Source organism: Sardina pilchardus, chromosome 6 (genome assembly GCF_963854185.1).
Source record: "Sardina pilchardus chromosome 6, fSarPil1.1, whole genome shotgun sequence".
NCBI classification, from domain to species: Eukaryota; Metazoa; Chordata; class Actinopteri; order Clupeiformes; family Clupeidae; genus Sardina; species Sardina pilchardus.
Window position 1 is genome coordinate 10,225,463 of NC_084999.1, and position 12,500 is coordinate 10,237,962.

Below are 12,500 nucleotides of genomic sequence, written 5' to 3' on the forward strand. Positions count from 1 at the left end.
GGAGATTGGCCGGGAGCAGCGGCGAAAACTAGGTTACCTGGGCGGTTTCTGATAGCCGCACATCGAGCAAATCTGGGATTCGAGACACACTGTAAACGACGTTCAGACGAATGGCAAAGTAAACTGACCTTTTAACAACCTTTGGAGAGGCATGTGTTGCAGCTTGGGTTTCACCCACTAGGCTAAAGGCTTGGGACGGAGCCTGAGCTTGTTAACCATCCTTATTTACAGTGTTGCTGAAAACGTTCAAGTCAGTCATAAATATACGGGATGGGGGTGTTTAGACGCGGCTTTAGATTTCCTTACAATAATTACAGCCTGTTTGAACTTCGGCGGGGTCATTCTCTATGCGCTTCGGTCACAGACATACCGAACGAATCTAGCGAGATAATCTGTGACGCAGACACATCATAAAACACACCAGCTTTGCTTCTGAGAACTGAGAGGGCCTATCAAATGTTGCGTTGGCCTGAATGTGATGTTTTCTTATTGTGCTGATGGCAAGCGGATCCCTGCGGGCTTCTGTCAGTAGGTTATGTATGAGCTGAGTAGGAGTTGACGATATGGGGGAATTTCGCTGACAGCGGCATTTTTGACTCAATCGGAACCCCCCCTCAAACCCAACCATCACCACCATCGCAACCTCTGCTCCCAGTCCTTCAAACATCAGTCGCCCACTCCCTGCTTCCAAAGAATCGGACAGGGTTGTCAGCCCTCTGCTCCGAGAGCGCTGTTTACGTGTCGGGCGGACAAAAGCTGCACAGGAAGTGAGTGACGTCCCTCCGTTGCGCTGGGACCTGCTCTCGGACCCCCCTAGAAGGATGTAGCCCCCTCATAGAGCTTTTCTGGCACAGTGCAGAGGATGCATAGCCCACTTTTATTGCCCTCGAAACTCCCGAGTTATTTTGGCTCCAGCGGTTTCGGAGTTTGTGATTGGAGGAGGATGACCAGAGGGGTGAGAGTTTCCTCACTGGCAGGCACGAACAATTATGAGGGGAATGTGGCAATGAGAGGAAGAGTTGGTTTTGTGTGTGTGCGTGCGTGCGCGTGTGTGTATGTGTGTGTGTGTGTGTGTGCGTGCGTGCGCGAGTGTGTGTGTGTGTGTGTGGGTGAGTGAGTGTACAGTATGTGAGGGGTGAACACACAACAACACACACACACACACACACACACACACACATTGATCCCATGGGCGTTGGCAACCTCGTGATTACACTGGGGGCTCAGGGGAGCACCCCCCCGACCCCCCCCGCCCCCGCCCCATCGACCCGCTCAACCCCAGAGCTTTCCCCGATGACGACAGCTGCGCCATGGAACCCCTGCAGGGAAAACAAGCGAAAACAAAAGAACCTCCTGCCTTTTGCATTGCGCTGTCTCACCCTGTCGCTCTCTCTCTCTCTCTCTCTCTCTCTCTCTCTCTCTCTCGACATCCCGTCCAACCAAATACCAGCGAAAGGAGGGGAGGAAGGGGGGGGGGGGTTGCGAGAGGAGGAAAAAACCGAAATCAACCCCTGTCCCTCGCAGGAAGCCCCTACCCATTGTTTTGCTTCCTTCATTAGTCCTTGTGTCAACAGTTGGGCCCGGCACGCGTGTGCCACTGTTTGTGCTCGGCCGCTCCGAGCCTGACCTCACCACGTTCTGCTGTTTTGACAGATTGTTTGAAATCCCACCGCGCTCATATACAGGCGAAAAAAGGTGAGTATTCATAGCAACAGAGCAAACAGTGCTCTACCTGTCGAGGCTTTTTAACGATTTTATTTTTTTGTCTGTGCTCAATAAAAGTGCCTAGGCGGGGTGTGGTATTTGAGAGATCAAGGCGAATGCTACATTGGGCCTTTTATGGGATGAATTCCCCTACCACCGTGTCGGTGAAGCATGACCTGTTTCATAAGATGCCGCACTTTCATACAATGGAACGTGTCTGTACAATCGTGCACTTGGTTTTACAGTATGAAAAGTGAAAAGAGTAAAGAGGTGAATACATTTGACTTTGTCAAATGCTGGTGGTTGTTTGTCAAAAGCAGCATTCTTTGAAATTCTTACATGCAAGTTTCAAAAAGAAGGGACTTCGGTGAATGCACTTTGGCAGTCTTTTTTTGGCAAAAAAAAGGGGAAAAAAAAGGTTGGTTGTTGGGTCAAGAACAACAAAGACAGGCACTTGTGTGGCGTGTGTGTTCGTTTTTTGCGGCAGTCCACTCACCATCATCCAGGTACATCTGGTCCAGCTCCTGGGGCTCCTGCTTGACGGTGATGGACGGGGGACTGTCGGCGGGACTGCCCTGGCTCTGGGCCCCAGCCGAGGGCGTCTGGCCGGGGCTGAAGGACGGGACGAAGCAGGGGCTCTCCGCGGAGGCCGCGCCCGGGGTGGAGGGGTGGGAGACCGGGGAGGACGAGGGGCTGCTGTTGGGGTACAGCGGGTGCGGAGGCGGAGGGTTGTAGCCGGGGCTGCCGCCCTGGGTGGAGTGGAGCAGGGTGAGGGACGGGTGGTGGTCCGGCGAGGCGGGAAGGCCCAGGGATCCTCCGCCCCGGCCGCCGCCGCCGCCGGCCGTCTCCTGCAAGGGCAGCGAGTGGTGCGTGGGGCTGCTGCCGGGAAGGCACTTGGGGTAGGCCACGGCCACGACGACGGGGGACAGGTCGTGCAGCTTGGGGCTGGAGCTGGAGCTGGGCGGCGAGGACGAGGACGACGAGGCGGGCGCGGCGCCGTGACGCTGCGGGCACGACGGGTACCCGCTCACCAGGCAGCCGCCGTCCACCTCACCCAGCGGCATCATGGGAGTCAGTCTCTGCTGGCCGTAATAGGACTTGGAGTGCACTGACATCACAGGTGCCCCCTGGGATTCGTAGTCGTCACTAGGTTCTGTCTTAATCATAGGGACTGGAAGGGAAGAAGAAAGAGAAGAAAAAAAAGAAAGGAGAGACAGAGAGAGAGAGAGAAAAGAAGAGAGAAAAACAGAGGGCAGGTCTTAATAAAAAAACGTGCTGGAGGTCCACGTGGCCAAGTCCAGTGAGTAAGAAGTGAATAACGGGCGTTAGTGAGAGGGGACTGTGGCCAGGGAGACTCTGCCACCAGCCAAACAAACAAGGCAGCCCCGTGAATGGGTCTCTGTGTCAGGGTCTACGCAGCACTCCCACCCAGCTGAGTGAAAAAAAAAGAGAGAAAAGAACAAGAAAAAGAAAAAAGGGGAAAAAAAAGACAAAAAAAAGGGAAAAGAAAGAAAATTCGGATGAGTCATCAGAGTGGAGAACCACAGCTGGCTCTAATAATGAACAGGCCCTATTTTCTTTGGATTCTCCCTCAGCTCTGATATCCTATAAAGGAGCATTTTAAAACAGCGAGCTGCTGCTGCAGGAGCCTTAGACCCCAAGGGCTCCGCGCTTTCAAAGTAATTGTTGCACTCAAGACAAAAGTGAGCAAAAGAGAAATGGAAGGAGGGAGCAAAAGAGAGAGAGAGATAGAGTGGGAGAGAGAGAGAAGGGCTGGGGCAGAAGGAGAGGTAAAAAAAAATGAAAGAAATAACGAATGAAGTAAAGAAAGAAAAAAAAAGATGGGGAAAGATAAATAGAGGGATGATTCGATTTTGATTGGATGCTTATGGCTCCTTCAAGGGGTTCACTATGCCTGTGGTTTCAGAAGCACCAACGTGGCTTTAATGGGGCGGGCGCAACGACCTTATCTGGCTCCCTTACTGCTCGCCTTGGTCAAAATCAACCTCCATTTTGCGTACGTTTCTGTAATTTACTGATTAGTTTAGATTTACTCCAGACTGACAATGATCATCGGGTTTCCTGCGCATCATCAAGATCGGCTTTCACGGGGCAGACATGACTCAACGTGGCGCGCTGTTTACGTGAGCCTTAAACACGGCTCGGCCTTTAAGACATACGGAGACGAGACTTCAACACCGAGAGGAGCTCAAAAGACAAGCAGACAGCTCGATTCAAATAATAAAAAACGATTCTCCAAGTGCTTTTGAAGCAATTCACTGTAACTCCATACCAAGGAGAACATCTAGCCAGCAACACATTTCATTCTTCTGAATATCTTCTGAAGTGTACCTAAAACAAATCTGAGTAGCTCATACATTAGGTCCAAAAATTGACACATCAAAAATCTAACAACAGACTTAGGAAAAAGGTCACTCGCTGTAGTGCTTTAACAGCATGCTTTGATATACACAGTAAAATATATCAATATATACTGTATGCGTAGATCATCTGACTGTATCATACGGTGTGTGTTCTACCTCTTGAGCCTTAACGCACACTAGCACTCTGAAGGTGGGTGTTGATGAGGCTTGTCTACTGGGAGAGGACCGTGCGTCATTCCGCTGTCTCTTACGTGGCGTGGGAGCGAGGCTGAGAATCCCTGTGGAGCGGACGTCCTGAGCGGTGCCCGACTAGAAAGTTGCCAGGACCCCCAGGTGGAACCTCCTGCAGACACCTCAGTATGGTCCACATAAGGTCAACAGCTAACAGTTACCTCATTGCTCTCAAGGGTCACAATGCACCAGTGCCTTTCTGCCTTAAGACCTCCGGCACCCCAGAACCTGTCTGACTCAGTCTTCTGCACCTACGCCTGGCTTTGCACTGGGAACATACATCTCTCAATCCCCCTCTTGCATTAAATCCAGCATGCTCTTAACAGTGTGATGTCATTTCTGTCCATATGGAGATAAAAAAATGACTTTATATTGGTGCAATAAGGGAACACATTAGTCAGAGAAATGTCTGAGAAGTATGCTATCTGCAGGGCATGAATACCGTAGAAAAAATGCATGCCCTCAGCGCAGTGCAAGTGGCTGCATGTCCACTGTGTCCTCACTTAAGAGGCAGTGCAATGTTTCATCAGGACTGCTGTCCTCAGATGAGCGGTTACTTACTCGAGTGGCACCAGTCTCCTGTCCTGCATCTCAACTTGTTTACTGTACAGTGCCTCTCTCTATCTTCTGTTTTTCTTTCCTATTTTTCCCTCACAAACACACACAGACAAACACAGACACAACACACAGACACACAGACACACACACACAGACACACACACACAGACACACACACACACACACACACACAGACACACGCACAAACACACACACACACACACACACACACACACACACACACACACACACACACACACACACACACACACACACACACACACACTCTTTGGAGGGCCTCTGGGTGACAACAGGCAACCCTCCAGTACTTCTCCAAGTCTCTCTCTCCCTCTCTCTTTCCCTCCCTCCCTCCCTCCCTCTCTCCTCGGGCCCAGGATGCCTGTGTGCACAGCGGAGAGAAGATTCACCCCACCAATCCCATCCCCAGCTGGCTCGCATTTCCTCCCCAACCTGCGGGTTATGGCCCACAGACAGTTTACGCTTTGCACATGTTTTTTCCCCTCCTTTCACTCACCTCTCTCTATCCCCCTCTCTTTCCTATTCTCTCTCTCTCTCTCTCTCTCTCTCTCTCTCTCTCTCTCTCTCCATCGCACTCCCTCTAGGCCTGTGTCTGTCGGCTCACATTAAAGTAATCAGGTTTGATCTGGGTATAAACCGAGTGCCAGATTTCTCTCTGGAGGGCGGGATACTGGGAGGAGAGTCTGTGTGTGTGTGTGTGTGTGTGTGTGTGTGTGTGTGTGTGTGTGTGTGTGTGTGTGTGTGTGTGTGTGTGTGTGTGTGTGTGTGTGTGTGCGTGCCTGTGTGTGTGGGAGGAGGTGGCAGGCTGTCGCGTGAGGGAGAGAGCGCAGTGTGTGCCGCTGACGGCGCTGTTGGGATTCGCGAGGCCCTTCTGTTCGGACTATCAGCGAGCGTGGCGCCTTCTCCACTTACTCCATAAAGGACCGCCCGCCCTGCCCCGTGCTGCACTGAACTGCACTCGCCTTCCCTCTTGCCTTCCCTCTTGCCTTCCCTCTCGCCTTCCCTCTCACCTTCCCTCTCACCTTCCCTCTTGCCTTCCCTCTTGCCTTCCCTCTCGCCTTCCCTCTTGCCTTCCCTCTCGCCTTCCCTCTTGCCTTCCCTCTTGCCTTCCCTCTTGCCTTCCCTCTCGCTCAGCCTAGCGCTCCTTAATGGCTCCCTCATGTTGTTGGACGGAGAGCGGGAGTCGAGTCGCAGCGCAGAGACCCAGAGACCCAGAGAGAGCCGCTTCATGCACACACACACTTAGACAAAGGACATTATCACGCGTCGGTCACCAACACAGAGCGCAAACACAGATCAATGCCAAAAGAGTAAAGACATGACAGAGAAATGACCATTAACACATTTTGTCATCACTGACGCAGGATGGCAGGATGACGCAGGAAAAAAACAGCCTCATCTTTGTGAAAGTGTCTTATTTGGCCGACTGTAAAACGTGACACAAGCAACGTGGAATCTGATCTCATTAAAATTGCAAAAGCACTGTCAATAAATGGGATGATCAAGGATATAGCTACATCTTTGCTTTTTGTGCTGTTTTTCTGCCAGTGAATGGCATACAGTATGTGTGTTACATTTGAAATACAATTTAGATCAAATCAAATCCAATCTTTTTCATCCTTCTCAATGTCACGGGGGCTACGCTGCGAGCCAGGTTTGGATAAGATGGAGACACTGCATTACAAGGGAGATGCTGGTGAGGAATCTGAATGTCACGGCGCTGGACTGTGAGCCAGGTTTGCATAAGATGGAGACATTGCGACACGTGGAGGTGCAGGTGGTGCTTAATCAAGTTTGTGCGGGGCTGGACGGCCACTCATAGCCTCCCTGCCTGGGCTCAATCTGGAGACGCACAGGGGACCCACGCAAAGGTGTGTGTGTCTCCACAAACAGAGGACCAGCTCCCACGTCCTGGTCAGACACTGGCCAAAACACACAACTCAACACAGAGAGAGACACACACACAAACACACACACACACACACACACACACACACACATACACACATACACACATACACACACTCACACACACAGACACACACACACAGACACACACACACACACACACACACACACACACACACACACACACACACACACACACACACACACACGAGACACACACTCACACACACACGCTACTGACATATGGATACAGCTAAGAAACTCAGCGTGCCTTGACTGCTCTCCAAATACGGCACATGTTCAGTGTCTAAAAATGGGCCGGGTCGTGGTCAGGTGACATTCGCGGAGACGCGCGGCCAGCCACACATCACGCCACGCTGACGTCACGCCGGCGAGTGGGAAGCCCGTGAGGCTCGTGCCGAATGCCCGCGGTCCTCTGAAGCCCCTGGCTGACGCTGCCGCGGTGCCACCGGGACCAGAAGGCCTGGTGGGTGCTAGAGCAAACAAACTGGCTGGTGAACGGCTCGCCATTGTTTTCTGTCTGGCACGGTTCCTCGCCACCGGTTCTCCGACCGCAAGCCGAGAGGATCGAGCGTCAAACCGCCGACGGTGTTATTAATAGAACACGATATTGTGAAGAGAAATCTTCAAAAACGTCTTGTAAAAACAAGGGGATTCCGAGAACTGACTTCAGCTCGGGCCCTTATTAGAGCCAACACTTTTTAAGCGTTTTGGTCTTTCATGTGGCCAAGGCAGGAATGCTTCTTGTTGCACGAGTGAGGAGAGAGGGAGAGAGGGAAAAAAAAAGAATAAGGAATGACACGTCATGACTTTACTCACGCAAGAGTTACTGGACGCGCGATCGGAAAAGTAACGTTAGCTGGGAACTGGGAGCTTGCGGGGGGAACGGACGCTGTACACGATGAACAAAACCCGATCCTCCTGTTGATTCACGCAAAAAACTCACCCAAACCACAATTGCTCCTAATACGCTCTTACCGAAACCAAATATAAAAGACAGACATTCTGATCAGAATCTTACTAAAGTACACTCACCATTCATTTCCAATACTGTCGTCTAAGTGTCTATCCCAGGCATCTAAATGCACTCATGTACTGCTAGTCCTTGAAGCTGAGTGTACTATCAAACGGAACAAGCAGTACAGTTCAATTTGTTTTTTATGGCACACAAGGTCAACAAATGGAAAACACGTTTTTTTTCTCAGTACCTGCAGCAGACCAGAGCAAGTTTATTTTGTCTTTCTTCCTCTCTCTCTATCTCTCTTTCTCTCTCTCTCTCTCTCTCTCTCTCTCTGTCCCCACAGCTTTTTAAGCGGTAGAGCTATTTTCAGCTGTGTGTTTTTTATATATATCTCGTGTCTTTCTTTCTTTTTTTTTTTCAAACCCTCCGGCAAACGCTGGCGGGTGAATGAGATGCGGCCCAGCGGTGTCAACAACCACAACAGTGCTTGAAGTGGTGCTGCAAGGCGACAGGGCTCATTCACATGCACTGAGGGCCGGAAGCGTTGACAAAGACCTCACGCTGGACCGACCCATATTACCCTCGCCACAACCTGTTTGCTAACACCTTCACTCAGAGCTCTGTCGCTGTTTCTCACACATACACGCACGCACGCACACACACACACACACACACACACACACACACACACACACACATACACACACTCTGTCTCTCTCTTCCTCTCTCACACACATACACACTCATTCATACACACATACTTCCTTCGTCTCTCTCTCTCACTCTCTCTCTCTCTCTACACACACACACATAGCCACAAACATCTTTTTTTTCTCTACGATAGGCCATCCTTTCTTTCCGACACCCATCACACTGCTATCACTGGTATTATTATTAGCCCAAACCTGTTTGCTTTGGTGACAGACATCTAGTTGCACATGTCAAAACAGCCTTCATTTCCTATAGCAGGCTCTTTTTATACCCTGTGTTTGCCTTAGGCCATAAATGCTCACCTCGGTGTTTTTTTTTTGTTTTTGCGAAAGACCTCTACATATGATCGCACAAAGAGAGACAAAGCAAACGGTGGGAGAAGCCAAAATGACACCCTATTGAGGGTCTTTTTCTTTTTCAGAATGTCTGCTTCTCCTGTTATAACAGAGGTATAACAGGGACAATACTCACCTTGGAATGCTCACCTTGGCCTTTTTGGGAATGTGCTACAATGTGTCAGAGAGGACCTCTACAGCACCTATGAGAGCGTCATTGAACTAAGCAAAACCAAAGAGGTTAGACAACAGTGAGGGTCTTTCTCTTCTGAGAGAACTGTACAGCGAACACTGTGTATGCGGTTGGGGAGAAATAAATAAACTGGTGGAGCAGAACCATTTAGTCACACCCTACCACATAAACACACAATACACAGCCGCGGCTGCCAAACGTAAAATTAGATTCTGATGCCTTCATTTGCAGTATAACTGCTGTAATTAGAGTCCAGTAAAAAGAAGCAGAGGAGTCTATTTATAACGGTGAATAGGTACAGCGTTTTGAGTGGGACGACAAATACACGCACGGCAGTGATTCACGCTATATGTGGCCGGTGACTTGTCTGGTTTATGTGTCTAGGCTTTAGAGGAACTGCTATTTATTTCCTGCGATGAGCAACAACGTGACGACTGTGGCGTGCTCCGCATTACACAGCTGCGCGCCGCTAGCCGAGCGCAGACAGCGCACACAAAGAGCAGACGCTGCTGTTACACAGCGGAGGTCCTCCAGGGCTGGGCTAGGTTTTCCGTGTCAAAAATCGAGTTTGCGCCGGTTTAGGTTAGCGGAACGTTGCCCCAGCGTTCCCCGTGCGTTCTCCTGACCGCAAGGACTCCAAACGCGAGTGAGTCACGGCTTACCTCTGCTGGCGGCGGCTAGCGAAGGTAACAGTAGCTAGGCTGTCGTTCGTGTCTAATCATAGTTAGACGTTTTGAAAGTGTCGACCTTGCGATGACCTTGAAGGCCCCAGAGTGGCCTGGTCTTCGCTGGGACGCCATAAAACGCTAGTTGAACTGAGGGGCGGGCAGTGGGGGCCAGGGTGCTACATTACCGTAAATGGGGCGCACTGGGGGTCACGACCGGACCTGGCCAGCTGTGCTGAACTTTCACTTTATGACCGATCAACCTGCAAATGCCTCGGGGGGAGAGAGAGGAAAGAGCACTTCACAAAGGACAGGAGAGAAATGGGGGAGAGAGAGAGAGAGAGAAGAGTGAGAGAGAGAGAGAGAGAGAGAGAGAGAGAGAGAGAGAGAGAGAGAGAGAGAGAGAGAGAGAGAGAGAGAGAGAGAGAGAGAGAGAGAGAAGAGAGAAGAGAGGCTGTGTATTCCCCTCTTCTCTCATGTGCTGACATTAGGGCCTGACTCTCTTGCCCTCTGCGTCTATTTGGAAAAACGGAGGCTCGGCGTTGAGTACAGTAGGCTCATGATTGGGATGTGACCCCGCCGGGCCTGATCAGGTTCTGACACGCACCGGGAGGAACCGCACAAGGGTGAGACAACAGTGTAGAGGGAGAGAGAGAGAGAGAGAGAGAGAGAGAGAGAGAGAGAGAGAGAGAGAGAGAGAGAGAGAGAGAGAAAGAGAAAGGGGAAGAGAGAGAGAGAGAGATAAAGAGATAGAGAGAGAGAGAGAGAAAGAGAGGGGAAGAGAGAGAGAGAGAGAGGCACAGAGAGGTGAGATGTGAGAGCTGGGGCAGCAAGGTCAACTCCTTCAAACTATCAACAAAGCCCTGAGGCCTTGTCAATCAGGGGGATAACACACACACACACACACACACACACACACACACACACACACACACTAACACACACACACACACCTCAGCGCAGAAAAATGCCCATACTGTAGCAGCGCAACCAAATAAACATGGCTCACGTGCCTCGCCCTGGGCCCTGCTCCTTCCTGCCCTCCTGACTCAGACGGACTCCACTCATTGTTTTAACGTTGAAAAGGAGTTAGTGCTAACGCAAGAAAAGAAAACAAACCAGCCGACCAACCAAGCAACCAACCGACACTTTTAGTCACAGGACACAGACTGAGTATTGAACAAATATGGATAAATACGGATAATTGTTGCAGCATGATGCTGAAGACACTTCTCTGGACATTAAAAGCATGTCTTGGATATGCTTTTGTTTGCTTTCATCATTACTGATGGATATGGACACACTGCATTCACTCATTTAGTAGACATCGACTATAAGAGTCTTTAGTATATGTTATGGCTATTGTTATTATGCTGTTCAATTCGATTCGATTCGATTCGAGTCTATTACAGTTATTGGTATTTTTTAATGCAGGATTGATGACTTTACTTTAAACTGTAAATTGTAATGTTAATATCATATTTATTGATGCCATTCTAAGATGCTTTGGACAAAACTCTAAACATAAATGCAGTGGGCACATCTTCCAATGTCTTCTCATGAAGTATAGGCAGGGTATGTCAGTAAATTAACTTTGTGTTGCAAGGGCCTTAACGTAATTTCCCAACTATTAGCCATGGATTATACATTGATTTTGCATTGAGTTTCTCCAGCTATGAGATTAATACACTGGGGCAGTTAATATGGTATTCATATGGCTTTGCTTTTTTCAACTGGCATAAAACACTGTCCTGCGGCTTATGCACAAAGTGGCTAATAAACAGTAAATTACTGTACACTACCAGATCTTCAATAGGAACAGACAAGTGTTTGTTCTGGTTGTAGTGGGGACGTTATGGACACAGAGGGGTAGGTGTGGGGCAGGTGTGGGGCAGGTGTGGGGTAGGTGTGGGGCAGGTGTGGGGCAGGTGAGGTGCAAATGAGGGGCAGGTGTGGGGTTGTGTGAGGCAGGTGAGGGGCAGGTGTGGGGTAGGTGAGGTGCAGGTGTGGGGTAGGTGAGGTGCAGGTGTGGGGCAGGTGTGGGGCAGGTGAGGTGCAAATGAGGGGCAGGTGTGGGGTTGTGTGAGGCAGGTGAGGGGCAGGTGTGGGGCAGGTGTGGGGCAGGTGTGGGGCAGGTGTTGGGCAGGTGTGGGGCAGGTGAGGTGCAGGTGTGGGGCAGGTGTGGGGCAGGTGAGGTGCAGGTGAGGTGCAGGTGTTGGGCAGGTGAGGTGCAGGTGAGGTGCAGGCGTCGGGCAGATGGGGTGCAGGTGTGGGGTTGTGTGGGGCAGGTGAGGTGCAGGTGTGGGGCAGGTGTGGGGCAGGTGAGGTGCAGGTGTTGGGCAGATGGGGTGCAGGTGTGGGGTTGTGTGGGGCAGGTGTGGGGCAGGTGTGGGGCAGGTGTTGGGCAGGTGTGGGGCAGGTGTGGGGCAGGTGTGGGGCAGGTGATCTGGCGTGAGGGGTTCTAGGGCAGGGTTACCGTTGGGAGGCAGGTAGGTGAAGCGCTGGTACTGACTCCTCTTCCTCTTGCCGTTGCACACGTAGAAGTTGACCGGCACAGGGCTGGATATTCTCTGGTTGCGATACGGAGGAATCTCCACCACCAGCGAGCACTGTGGGTACACACACACACACACACACACACACATTAGAGGAGGGAGACAGTGCAATTCCGGATATTTACATGGTGTGTGTGTGTGTGTGTGTGTGTGCGTGTGCGTGTGTGTGCATGTATGTACAGTATGTGCATGTATGTGTGTGTGTGTGTGTGTACAGATCTCCACATTAAAGGAG

At 50.8% G+C, this 12,500-nt stretch overlaps 1 protein-coding gene across 1 annotated transcript in view; it reads right to left on the minus strand.

Annotated features, from left to right (window-relative positions):
* LOC134082571 (nuclear factor of activated T-cells, cytoplasmic 1-like) overlaps positions 1-12,500 on the minus strand; it is a 77,792-nt gene that overhangs the window by 22,047 nt on the left and 43,245 nt on the right. The window contains exons 8-9 of the mRNA XM_062538383.1: positions 12,187-12,319; positions 2,201-2,875 (exon numbers count right to left, since the gene is read on the minus strand). Of these exons, the coding sequence (XP_062394367.1) occupies positions 2,201-2,875; positions 12,187-12,319 (808 nt within the window). The remainder of the gene's footprint in view (positions 1-2,200; positions 2,876-12,186; positions 12,320-12,500) is intronic.